The following is a 12,001-nucleotide window of genomic DNA, read 5'->3' as shown; positions in this document are numbered from 1 at the left end:
TTCTGTGTTTTCTGTGTGGGTGGTTATGGCTGTAGACCAGCAGCAGGAACCACCCGCACAAGTGTGAACCAAGGTTTAAAGTGTCACCTACGGACAATTTTAGGTGCCGTAGTTTGTCGCCATTTCATAGGCATGCTCAATTTTAAATCTTGACATGTATGGTATCTATTTACTTAATGCAACTTTGTTTTACACATAAATTGGGTATTATGTTGTGTTTGTGTGCAGTAACATTTAAAAAAAAAAATTCAAAAATATTGCATTTGAATAAAAGCTGCCAAAAAGTATGCAAATTAAAAAACATTGCAACAGCCACCATTTTATTCATCAGCGCCTCTGCTTTCAGAAAATATATAATGTTTGGGGGTTTCTAGGTAATTTTTTAGCAAAAAATGCTGATTTTAATGTGTGAAAGTTTAAAAAATTGCCTAGATGGGAAATGGTTAAATAAAGTGTTTACAGAGCAGATCAGGGAAATAAACAGGTGGAGGTGGTTAAACCCTTGAATTTCCAATTTCATGCAAACAAATGGGCACCAAGTGATATTTCTGTTGGTGGATTGAATATTATTTATAAGATGAGAATATTCTCAGAATTAATGAGGTAAAGCGGTAAACTGAGCTTAAAGCGTTTATTTCAGATACTTTGATAAATACGGCCCATTGTGGTTAATAGACCAATTCCACCCAAAACTGATCTTTCAGTAATATGTGGGTGGCGAAAACATTCACTGGAACGTCCCAGATAAAACCAAGTCACCAGGAAACCCAACTTTGCCATCACAGCCATTGTGATATTAAGAAAAGGAGTCTCAATCCTTCTGCTGCATCTTCAGTAATGTCAAATATCTAAGAGGGAAGGAAAGGTTCCTTGTAATTGCAGCCTGGATTAACGCCTTCTTCTGTGCCCCCTCCCCCCCTCCAATGATTTCAGGGCCCCATTATAAAGTAGTGGTATTGCCTTACTTCTTTGTTAAAAAACAAAATGCACATTTATGATGTGCCGAGCTGTGCCTTACAACTGTGCCTAGTATTTGGAATACCAAAGCCACGTTTTTAAATCGTAACTGGAAACAAAAGTGATGGGAAGAGGATAGCCCGGTCACATGACCAGTCTCTTCCTATCACAAATTGTTCTCTATAGCATTATGCAGAGGACACTCCGATATACACTGCAGGCTCTACACACCATGGCCTGCGTTTAATGTCAGGCACAATGTGGAGTAATCTCTCTATTGCCCTGCGGAGAGCGATATCCATTTTCCTGATGTCATCTCTAAGCCCTGCTGACAAAGAGTCTGTAATAGGCAGGGGAGGGAATGGCAGTTGTTGAGGTGTAGTCATAAAGTCAGGTCTAAGTTACAAAGTAAAACTAAAGTCGGCCATAGATGGTTCAAACCTCCTCCAGTCCTTGATGAACAAGCTGAGATTCAAACCATCTACCAGCAGACTGATTGTACCCAAGTCCATTCATCAATCGACTTGGGCACAACCAGCACGTTGTATTTTTTACAGGCGATTATTGCCAGTGGCTATAGCTGTTAGCAATATTTAAAGCGAAGTTACACCCAAAAGTGGAACTTCCACTCTTTTGTTTGCTCCCCCCTCCGGTGCCACATTTGGCACCTTTCAGGGGGAAGGGGCGGGTACCTGTTTTTGACAGGTGCACTTCCCCAGTTCTTGGATACGGCGCCGTCCCTCGGAAGTTTGGTTCCCTCCTCCTTCCGCCACCGCGCTTCGCGCATGCGCAGTAGGGAACCCGCCTGTGAAGCCGCAAGGCTTCACTGCCAGGTTCCCTTACCGGTAATGGTGGCGGGGGCACCTGACAGCCGATGGAAACATCGGCTGCGGTGCCGACATCGCTGGACTCCAGGACAGGTAAGTGTCCTAATATTAAAAGTCAGCAGCTACAGTATGTGTAGCTGCTGACTTTTAACTTTTGGAGGGGGTGGAGGAGGCGGAACTCCGCTTTAATGTATTCTCCCAGCAGGGACGGCTCCCCCCCCCACCCCGTGGGAGAACACAATGGCCCTGTGGGAGGGATTCCCCCATTAACCATGTTGATGGGGAAATCAACCAATTTTTTTTTTCCTGCAACCCATGGTTGCAGAAAAGAAAAATCACATCATCTATGGTCTGCCTTCGTCAGGGGGGGCATAGAGAAGAAAGCATTGTCATTTAACATGGATATGCTACACTTTGTGAGGATTCGGGGGAACTGGACAAAAAAAAAAACATTTTCTGGTATACCTGAGAAAAAACAAATGAGAAGAAATGGAGGAGGGGCAGTTGTAGTGCGGATGGTACATGTGTCATGTAAGGTGCAGGGCAGTCTGCAACATTATATTTACAGCGAATAGACTGCAAGGATATAAGAGGTGCTTTTCCGATCACTAGGGGCCAGGCCAGTACACCATTACAGCTCTCAGTCTTCTGGCTTTCATGTAGCCTCCGTGTCCAGCAGTGCAACTCTTGGACCTGGCTCTTGTACCTTTGTTTTAGGAAGTCTCCATTTTCTGCATACAAAGGCAAGTTGTACAAAGCTTTGCTATGTTTCACTGCTCAAAGCTTAAAGTCAGCAGCCAGGCTGCAAGGGTGTCCCTACAGAAGACTGGAAGGTTCTCCTTAATGAATTACAGGACAGGGCACAACAGGGAGGTGTTTGAGTATAGCAGAGGGGTCAGGCAATGGAAGATCATCCAGAACCCCCTCCCAAGGTCAGAGTCCTTCATCTTACTGTAAAGATTCAACAAAAGCATCAAACTCTTCCATGTTCTTTTCATGCATAGCCAACTTCTCTGGCAAGGAATCCTGTGGAGAAAAGCAGAGGGTAAAAATTTAAGCACGCTGGGACATGGCTTTTTTTATATTCATGAAAATTAAAGCCCCCAGTCAGCAGAACCAATGGGGTTTGGGCTTTTGCAAGAATCTGAATATTTGGGAGTTGATTTCTTAAAACTAGAGAGTGCAAAATCTGGTGCAGCTGTGCATAGAAACTAATCAACTATCAGGTTTTTTTTTTTTTTGTCTAAGCTTAACCACTTGACTAACAGAAGATTTACCCACCCTTTATGACCAGGCTGTTTTTTGCGATATGGCACTGCGTTACTTTAAATGACAATTGTGCTGTCATGCGACACTGTACCTAAATAAAATGTATGTACTCCCCCCCACAAATAGAGCTTTCTTTTAGTATTTTTTTTTTATTGCGCTATAAGCAAAAAAAGACCGACAATTTTGAAAAATATATTTTACTTTCTGCTCTAAAACATATCCAATAAAATAAAATAAAAAAATCAAATTTCTAAATTAATTTAGGCCAATATGTATTCTGCTACACACTTTTGTTAAAAAAAAAGAAATACCATTAAGCGTATATTGGTTTGTGCAAATGTTATAGCGTCTACAAACGATGGGATATTTTTATTTCTTTTTTACTAGTAATGGCGGCGATAAGCGGCTTATAGCAGCTTATATTGTAGCGGACATTCTGGCACTTTTTTGGAACCAGTGACCAATGCTAAAAACAATATGCACTGTCACTGTACTAATGACACTGACTGGGAAGGGGTTAAACATCGGCGATCAAAGGGTTAACAGTGTTCCTAGCCAGTGTTTTACTGTACTGCGGGAGATGCTTTTACTAGGGGGGAGAGATGGAATGTGTTCCTTGCTTTACAGGGACACAAATTCCATCCCTTCCCTCCTGGCAGAAAGGCGATTTTCCTTGTGTACATAGGCAGCCTTCCGTTCTGTGTCTTTCCTCATGATCAGTGGGTGTCAGCGGACATAGAGCCCGTGGCTCCTGCTGTGTAAAGTTACATGATCTGGCACGCAGGTGCCGCCCTGTAGCAGGTAAACTACTATAGGGCAGCCCTGAACTGGTTAGTTGAACAAGCTAAAGTTAGAAGCGGATTGGCTACCATGCACGGACTGCACCAGGTTTTGCACTCTCCAGTTTTAATAAATCAACCCCTTAGTCTTTAAATGCCAACTGCACAACTGGTGCAGTTTCATTTTAACTGAAGGTTTCACTGACCCTTCCTGCTTTCCATTTTCATTAGATACCCAATTGTAGACCCAGTGACATCCCTGGGTGTCTGTGCTTCTCTATGAAATGCAGATAGATCATGGCTGGTGAGAGGGGTGGATAGGATGTTGTACATAGCTTCTTTGAAAACACTGCAGCACTCTGCCTCAGTACTCCTCTGAAGAACGTTCCACTCTGATGCAAGCAGTGGGCTGGCTCTTGGGAGGAGTTATGCAAATATCGAAATTCCATGTTTGAAGGATATTCGTTGAATAGTGGGTGTTCCAAGGCAGACTGCATGAAGTAATGTCCGCAAGGGATGCAGAACTTCCATGACTGAAAAGAGTGGATATCTAGTGAATGAAAGGGGCTGGCCAGACACAGAAGGTCTGCAGAGGAATGAGCTAGGGATGCTGGACATCCCTGCAGCCAGGAAATAAGGCAGGCTCTATAGCAGTGGTCCTCAACCCTGGTCCTCAGGGCCCACTAACAGGCCAGGTTTGCAAGATAACAGAAATACATCCCAGGTGATATAATTTGCTGCTCAGTGATTGCAGTACTTTAGTCTGCATCTCCCCAAGGTAATACTTAAAATCTGGCCTGTTAGTGGGCCCTGAGGACCGGAGTTGAGGACCACTGCTCTATAGGACTTGCTTCTGCTTCAAGCACAGTATGGGAAGCTCATTGTGTGCAGTGAAAACAGAGTGAGCAGCTTTAACCACTCGGAAGTGTACTGTGTGGAGAGAGCCAGGACCTGGCTGTGCTTTCTAGCAGGGTTGTCTGTAATTCTCCTCAACTGGTCTTGTGATGCAAACTCTAGTGCAGGTAAAATGTTTAACAAACATGGGTTTTAACTGTATATGGAGCGGCAGCAAATGTAAGTTTCATCAAAACTTTTTACCTTATAAACCTAAAGTAGGGAAAAAAAAAAAAAAAAACGTCCCAAGTAGGACTTGCCCTTCACTAGCAAAATGATCTAACCTAACAAAAAAACACATTCTCTCCCCAAAAGAGGTGGCAGCTCCATTGAAGGTGGTCATCTATCACTAAACCATTCATGGAGACTTCACTTGCTTTATTTTGCATACTCATATCAAGGAGTGACTACAACGTCTTAAATACTACTACTACTGCCTGCTGACCGGACACTCGGAGGATTCTTGTGTTATTGAACCCTCCTGGAATAGGAGTTGTTCCACACACAATTTTAGGTGGTAGATCCATCACCAGCCAGGCAGAACCATCAGACGTGGCTTGTAGAATAAGTGTCTGTCCTCACCAGATCTTCTGCCATTGACTGCACAGCGATGTCTATGGAGAGGCTACTCAGCTGCGGCGGGTTCTGAAACTCCCGGTAGAAAGTCCCAACATCCATGGGCAGATCATCTTTGGAGAAGGCTGGTCGCTGAGAGAGAAAAAAGAACCAATGGAAAAAGGGGATCGATATTTTCTGTATTAGTTGCGTATTCGGTGGACACCATGCCGTTCAGCAGGTGTTGGGGCACTCTAACCATGCTGTGTCAATGAGCACTTACAAAATCCACCATCACAAAGTCATCCTGAGGAACCTCACTGCTGGAGCAGGAACTCTGCAAGCTTCGGGCATCTGGTGACACCTCCTCGGGACTGTCAGGACACATCACCTACAAAGGAAAGGCAGGAAGTGTGGAAGATGGATACTCTCAGAATTAGAATGATGTCATATTCTCTTTCCACTCACTCACTTTCTCCTTAGGGATCTAACTGAAGAGAGAATGATGGTAAACCAATCTCTGAAATCATCGCAACTGAAATACGAAAACTGGAGAGGATCTAAACCATATTATTATTATTAAAGATCAGTAGTAATCAATATATTCCTTTTTTATTTGAATGTTTAATCGAATATATATATATATATATATTTCACCTGGTATCGTTCCCTTCCTTTCAATATTGGTTTATTATAAATTCAGTATAGACTTGGATTCAAATGGAGGTGTATTTAAACATATACTGGCCTCCGCCCGCAGATGTAGGATAGCATGGTCAGGGTGTTTTACTATGTACGATCGACTCCATCTATGGGGTTGTATATGCTTTTATAGTTTTTTTCAATACTGTTTACCCTTCATTTGAAAGGTGGATGCTTTGGACGCAACAGTGTGACCTATGTTATTTCTGGTCATTCAGCACATATTGTGTGGTTATGAATAAGCGATTTTTATCGTGAAACGCGTCAACCCGACACGTCTGTCCGTGTATTGCACTGTCTGTCTGCTGTCTGTTGGATTTATGGAGAATAAAGGAGTCCTAAGGATTTTTATTTAACATCTTTGAGTGCGGTCTCTCTCTTTTGGATGTCTACATTCAGCACATATGCCATACATACTCTGTGCAGTTGCAATCCTATGTATACTTTGTAGACAACCTTTGATACAATGTTAAGCCTCGTACACACGCAACGAATTTCCCCCGACCGGTCGTTCGTCTTTTGTCCAGAGTGGTGTCTGTTGGTTGGAATGTGCTCTAGACTGCACACGAATTTTCCCGCACGACAGAATTCTACTTCAGAAGTGATGTCATGTGTTGGATTGCTTTCTTTGTGTTCTTTCATCTCTGAGCATGCCAAGTCTTGCTCATAAGATTTTTCCCTGTCGAAATCTGTACTGACTGCACGAAAATCGAACGTGTTTTGACGGTGGACAAAAATTTTATAGCCTGCACAGCAGAATTTTTTCGGCCTATAAGTCGGAGTCGGTTGTCGAGAGCACCATACTAACAAGCCGAAAATCGGCAGATCGGTCGGACGAAAATTCCCAGCCAAATTTTGACGCGTGTGTACGAGGCTTTACTCTGTTCCATATATGCTCTTTTCTTGGTGTCTGGGTATATTTTTGTGTTTTTTCTTTTTATTATTATGGGAGTATCCCTTGTGTGTATATTTAACATGTATACATTGTATTTTTATACTGTATATGTTGTCTGTTTTGCGTTTTGATTAAAGTCATCTATAGGATTTTAATATCTATGTTTGTAGCTAGAGTCATCTGACAGCCAATCAATTATGGGCGGTAGCCCGTTTGGGTGTGCACTTAAGTTGTGGACTGCCAGATGCTCCTATTGTAGTGAACAAGCACTTTGAAAGTGTGAAACGCGTCTATCTCTGTACCCTTTCTTTGACGTATGTTAATAAAGGATTCATCTTCCTAGCAGCTGGTGGTGTGTCGGATTTCTCCTTCATTGCTAAAGATCAGGAATTATTTATATTGCATACTTACATTGGTATAGCTTGGCGAAATGTAAGTATGCAGATCTCACACCTGAGGGACCACGGGGGAAGCTGGGAAATTACGGTGATAGGCTGGTGCTAATACACCGATAGTTGCAGGCTGGTGCTAATACACCGATAGTTGCAATCTACCATGTCCTGCTTAGGTTCTAAGTGAGCAGCTGCCTCACTGACCACAAGGGGTCACTCACTCAGCACCATTTCCATTTACATAACACCTTGCATTTGTATTTTTAATAAATAAAAGGCTTTCTCTGATTGGACCAGGTGGAATGGAGGGGCAGTGATGTCACAATCTCCACCTTGATCATAAAATGCATATACTAAAATACTATCATCACATTTACTCAAGGGTAGCCCCAGTCCAAACTTCGTGTAATGACGGAATCTTGGAGCTTGCCCTCGTCATACATGTTATACTCAGTTTTTAACTTTTAACATTTCTATTCTCAGTGGTCCCCTACCATGCCAACTGACTAGTTAAGCACTTGAGGAGTCTGACTTTTACTAGTTACTTTGATTTTTGTCTAGGACTGTGATACATACGGGGGGAGTACACTACATTGTACCTTATACACAGCTTTAGCTGTGTGGTCTAGGCAATAAGAACTTACCATGGGGTCATTCTCCTCAAGGTCAGCAAGCTTGGGTACAAACACAGCAAAAGGAATATCGGTGCTGGCATAGGTGACCTGGGAACAGAAAAAAACCCATTTTGGGTCATCCAGCATTAACCACTTCACTATTGGCACAATTGACACTTTTTACAAGCATCCTTTGGAGTTGTCAGTTTGTACATTAAAGTGGTTGTAAACCCTTACATATACCCAGTGAAGATAACAAATCCTCCTACGTAAGATGTACCCGTTTATCTGCAGCCCTCTCTTCTCTATAGCCTCCTAAAGCACATGCTTTACAGCTACTTACAACTCTGAGCAGATGGCAGGGATCTGAGGTCACACACTACACAGCAACGTGTACGTTTCACCACTTACTTATGATTTAAAACATTAATAATTGTCCACATAAAAAATCATGGCCTGATAATAAAAGATGCACAATACCTATCGTCTCAATTACATACCCAGAGTCACAGCCTATTTTCATTTTTTGGGGGCAAGCATCCATTTTTCATAGAGAAAAGTTATCCGACAGGATGGAGAGCAATACAAGATATGAACACCAGAGTTATTCACAGACTGTTTCAGTGATCACGTGACTGGGAATACAACACTTATTCAAGTTACAAGGCACAGACACACAATTGGAATGTTTGCCCATTTCACAAAAAGAAAAAACAAAGCATTTGCTTCTAAAACTGCCCTTCCTGGACTATCAGTAAGTTGTAATGCAGGCAAAATGAAACCATTAAAGTGGTTGTAAACCTCAGACGTGAAATATGAACAAAGCATACAAATCCAGAGCACGTAGTCATTTCTGTTTGCTGCCTCCTTCCTCTACTATCAGAACGAGTCACTTCTGACAAGTTTTCCTGACACCAAGAAAAAAAAATGGTGACAGAGGAGGGCACAGTCTGATTGACAGCCTCAGCTCGGTTACTGTGTGAAGGGGGTGTGTCTTATTTCTCCAATCAGCTCTCAGAGCTCTTCTCATTGATGTAACTTCAGCTTTCCAGAGCTGAAAGATCCTGTGATCCTGTTTATATTCTGAACTCTACACTGAATGGATGTAGGGGGGGCAGACAGCTGCAGATAAATAGGTACGATTTGTATAGGAGGATTTGTTTCATCTCTGTATCACGAGGTCAGTCCCTTTACTGGGTATATGGAAGGGTTTACAACTACTTTAAAAATCTCCAAGCAGGTAGCTAAGAGTACAGGTAAAATACATGTATGTCAACTCACTGTTCACTTTATAACATGCGGTTAAGCTGACCTGGTCTACAAAGTTCCCAAGGGAACAACTGTGTTGGTCAGGAGGTCCAAACTCGAATCTTCACATTAATCAATATTTTCCAACAGAGCGCCCTTTATCCTAGGATCAGCCTATTGCCAGGTCCTCGACAGACCAAATCTGCTGATATACCCCCATACCATGGGGGTGAGAAGTTGAGACCTCGTATATAACCTGGATGTAGAAGGGGGTGATTTTTAGGATGCAAGGGGCTCCACATGGTTTCAGCACTGTTGTTGCATTTTTTAAGTCATGTTCGCTTTACTTTCCAGTCAGCCAACTGCCTATCGAATTAGCAGACAGGTGACAAGAAGCTGTAAAGATGAACCGGGAATTGGTGCAAGCAACTTTCTGGTTATGAAGTGTGGCAGAGTTTTGTAGGTTACAGTGTAAAACCATTGCATATAGGTTTTTCAACTGTGTGTGTAGCGGTCTACTAAATGGAAAGTTTAGTCTAAAGCAGGGGTCTTCAAACTATGGCCCTCCAGTTGTTCAGGAACTACAATTCCCATCATGCCTAGTCATGTCTGTGTTTTACAATGCCCCATGGGATGTGTAGTTCTGCAACAGCTGGAGGGCCGCAGTTTGAGGATCCCTGGTCTAAAGTCTAGGTAACTGACAGCAACACACCAAGCATACTATTCTATTCACCTGCGGGGAGGGCTTGTCCACAAAGGCCCCTACTTTGCGGGTGAAGAGGACATGAGGAGTCTTGTTTGGTGAGCTGCTTCGTCCAGCAGTGTTGCTTCCAGATGGGGTGTCAGCTTCTTCACTGTGGATGACAGGCCAGAATGAGCACAAGAAATAAGAAAATGATGAATTCACCACTTACCTGCCCCTATAAAATGATAATGTACCTGCTGGAAGTGGTGCCCGTTACATTAGATGGTGAAGTCAGGAGACCCCGATCATGTTCCGCTTGAGTACCATGTGCAGGCTGGGCAGTGATGTTGGGCAATCCGCCCTCTTTTCCTGGTACCATCATCTACAGGGGGGACCCAGAGTTAGAATCCTACTTTAATTATAATTAAACTCTAACTACTACACAATGGGTGTGATCATTTACACAGCAGGACAACATTGTATATTCTATCAAACTGACAGTGTTCCTATTGAGATTTACTGCATACCAAGGCAAAAGTCATTGGACGTCTCTCCAACAGGTACACATTTTGAATAGTGAGGATTTCTTAAATTCTGACAATTTTACGTCTGTCTCCTGTTGCTAGCTAGAGCTCTCAAAATGCAGAGCTATAGGTCGGGCTCAGCAGGGGGTATGAATCAGATCTCTGCAGAGAGGCCACTGCTTCCCCACAAAGAGCAAGGGTACTTCTCTGCAGCATGCTGGCAGGGTACAGGCTTTTCTACTCAGGCAATGTTTGCGATCTAAAAAAAAAAATTAGAAAAACGCAACCCTACAATTGATAATTCAGTACAACAAAAATGATCAAATTAAATTAAAATGGCAAACCAAAGATCTTTTGTTCGATCAATATAGTGAGCTCTTAATTTTAACACTGCAAAGATGATCTGCGGTGGCTGAATTTTGTTGATACCTTCCAATAGATCATACAAATATCTTTGTGTTTCAGGAGATCTGTAATTCAAATTGATACAGTGGCCATTCTGAATAGATTATTTACATTAATCACCGATAGAATCAGTTTTTTTTTAGTCGATTGCAAAATGTGCAACAATACTGTTGCACTGCTTGATATTCAAATGGATGACAGATTGCTCGCATCCAAATCGATCACAAAACGCTGTGTATGGCCATCTTAAAGCAGACCTTCACCCAAAAGGGGAAGCTACGCTTGTGTGTCCCCTCCCCCTTCCTTCTCTAAGTTTTGGCGCTTTCTTTTTTGTGGGGTAAAGTGATCTGAGCAGACAATCGCTCCCCCTCAGTTCCCCGCAGCCTTCTGGAACATGTCACAAGTCCCAGAAAACTGCGGGACCATTCACAAAAGCTGAAAGCGGTCACAGCCAGTTTGCCAAAGTAAACCTGCCAGTGCCTGGGCTCAAAGTCTCCCGAAGAGCCGGCTCAGGTGAGGACAGCGCTGGATTGCTGGACAGGCAAGTGTCCGATTATTAAAAGTCAACAGATACAGTATTTGTAGCTGCTGACTTTTAATTTTTTGTTTTCAGGGTGAAAAACTGCTTTAAGATTTTATACATCTTTTGTTTTAATGTAACCAGAATGTATTTAGCCTTGAACCTAAAGAGGAGCTTCAGGCACCTATCAAAAAAATAAAAGTCAGCTGCTACAAAAAGGTGTAGCTGCTGACTTTTAAAAAACAGCTTACCCCAGCCGTCTTCATCCTGCGTCCTCCCTCGGCAGCGCCGGCATCTTCACTATGGGCACCTGGTTGTGATAGCTGGCGGCTTCACAGCCGGGTGCCCAGTGCTCAAGCGCGAGTCGCGCTGCGCATCCTGACTGGTGAATGCAGTCCTCCAGGACCTGTAGGAGCCCAGAAGAATGCAGGAGAGAGGAGAACTTCTGTTGACGAGCGCCGCACGGAAGTCGGAAGATGGTACCCGTCAAAATCCGGTACCTGCTCCTCCCCGCTTAAAAGTGCCAATTGTGTAAGAGGAGAGAGGGACAAGTCCCTAAAGTGGAACTTCCCCTTTTGGGTGGAGTTCCGATTTAAATTGATTTTTGGCTAGAACTGTAGTTCCCAGCCCTTTATGTAGCTGACTGCAACCAAACTACATGCTTTATAACATTTTTATTACTGAATGTTCAGCTTGGTAATCTAGGATTTTCTTTATTGCTCACAACCACTGATC

At 43.0% G+C, this 12,001-nt stretch overlaps 1 protein-coding gene across 6 annotated transcripts in view; it reads right to left on the bottom strand.

Moving 5' to 3' along the window:
- Positions 1–2,506: 2,506 nt before the first annotated feature.
- The window catches only part of ATG13 (autophagy related 13), a 65,586-nt gene continuing 56,091 nt past the window's right edge, over positions 2,507–12,001 (bottom strand). For all 6 annotated transcript variants that reach the window (XM_082271125.1, XM_082271126.1, XM_082271129.1 and 3 more), the window contains 6 exons: positions 10,072–10,199; positions 9,866–9,986; positions 7,915–7,992; positions 5,565–5,672; positions 5,309–5,434; positions 2,507–2,810 (listed from right to left, as the gene is read on the bottom strand). In XM_082271125.1, coding sequence (XP_082127251.1) covers positions 2,733–2,810; positions 5,309–5,434; positions 5,565–5,672; positions 7,915–7,992; positions 9,866–9,986; positions 10,072–10,199 — 639 coding nt within the window. In that variant the 3' untranslated portion in view covers positions 2,507–2,732. The remainder of the gene's footprint in view (positions 2,811–5,308; positions 5,435–5,564; positions 5,673–7,914; positions 7,993–9,865; positions 9,987–10,071; positions 10,200–12,001) is intronic.

This window comes from Pelophylax lessonae, assembly GCF_965119305.1.
Source record: "Pelophylax lessonae genome assembly, chromosome: 10".
Classification (NCBI taxonomy): domain Eukaryota; kingdom Metazoa; phylum Chordata; class Amphibia; order Anura; family Ranidae; genus Pelophylax; species Pelophylax lessonae.
This window is presented reverse-complemented; position numbering and strand designations above follow the sequence as displayed.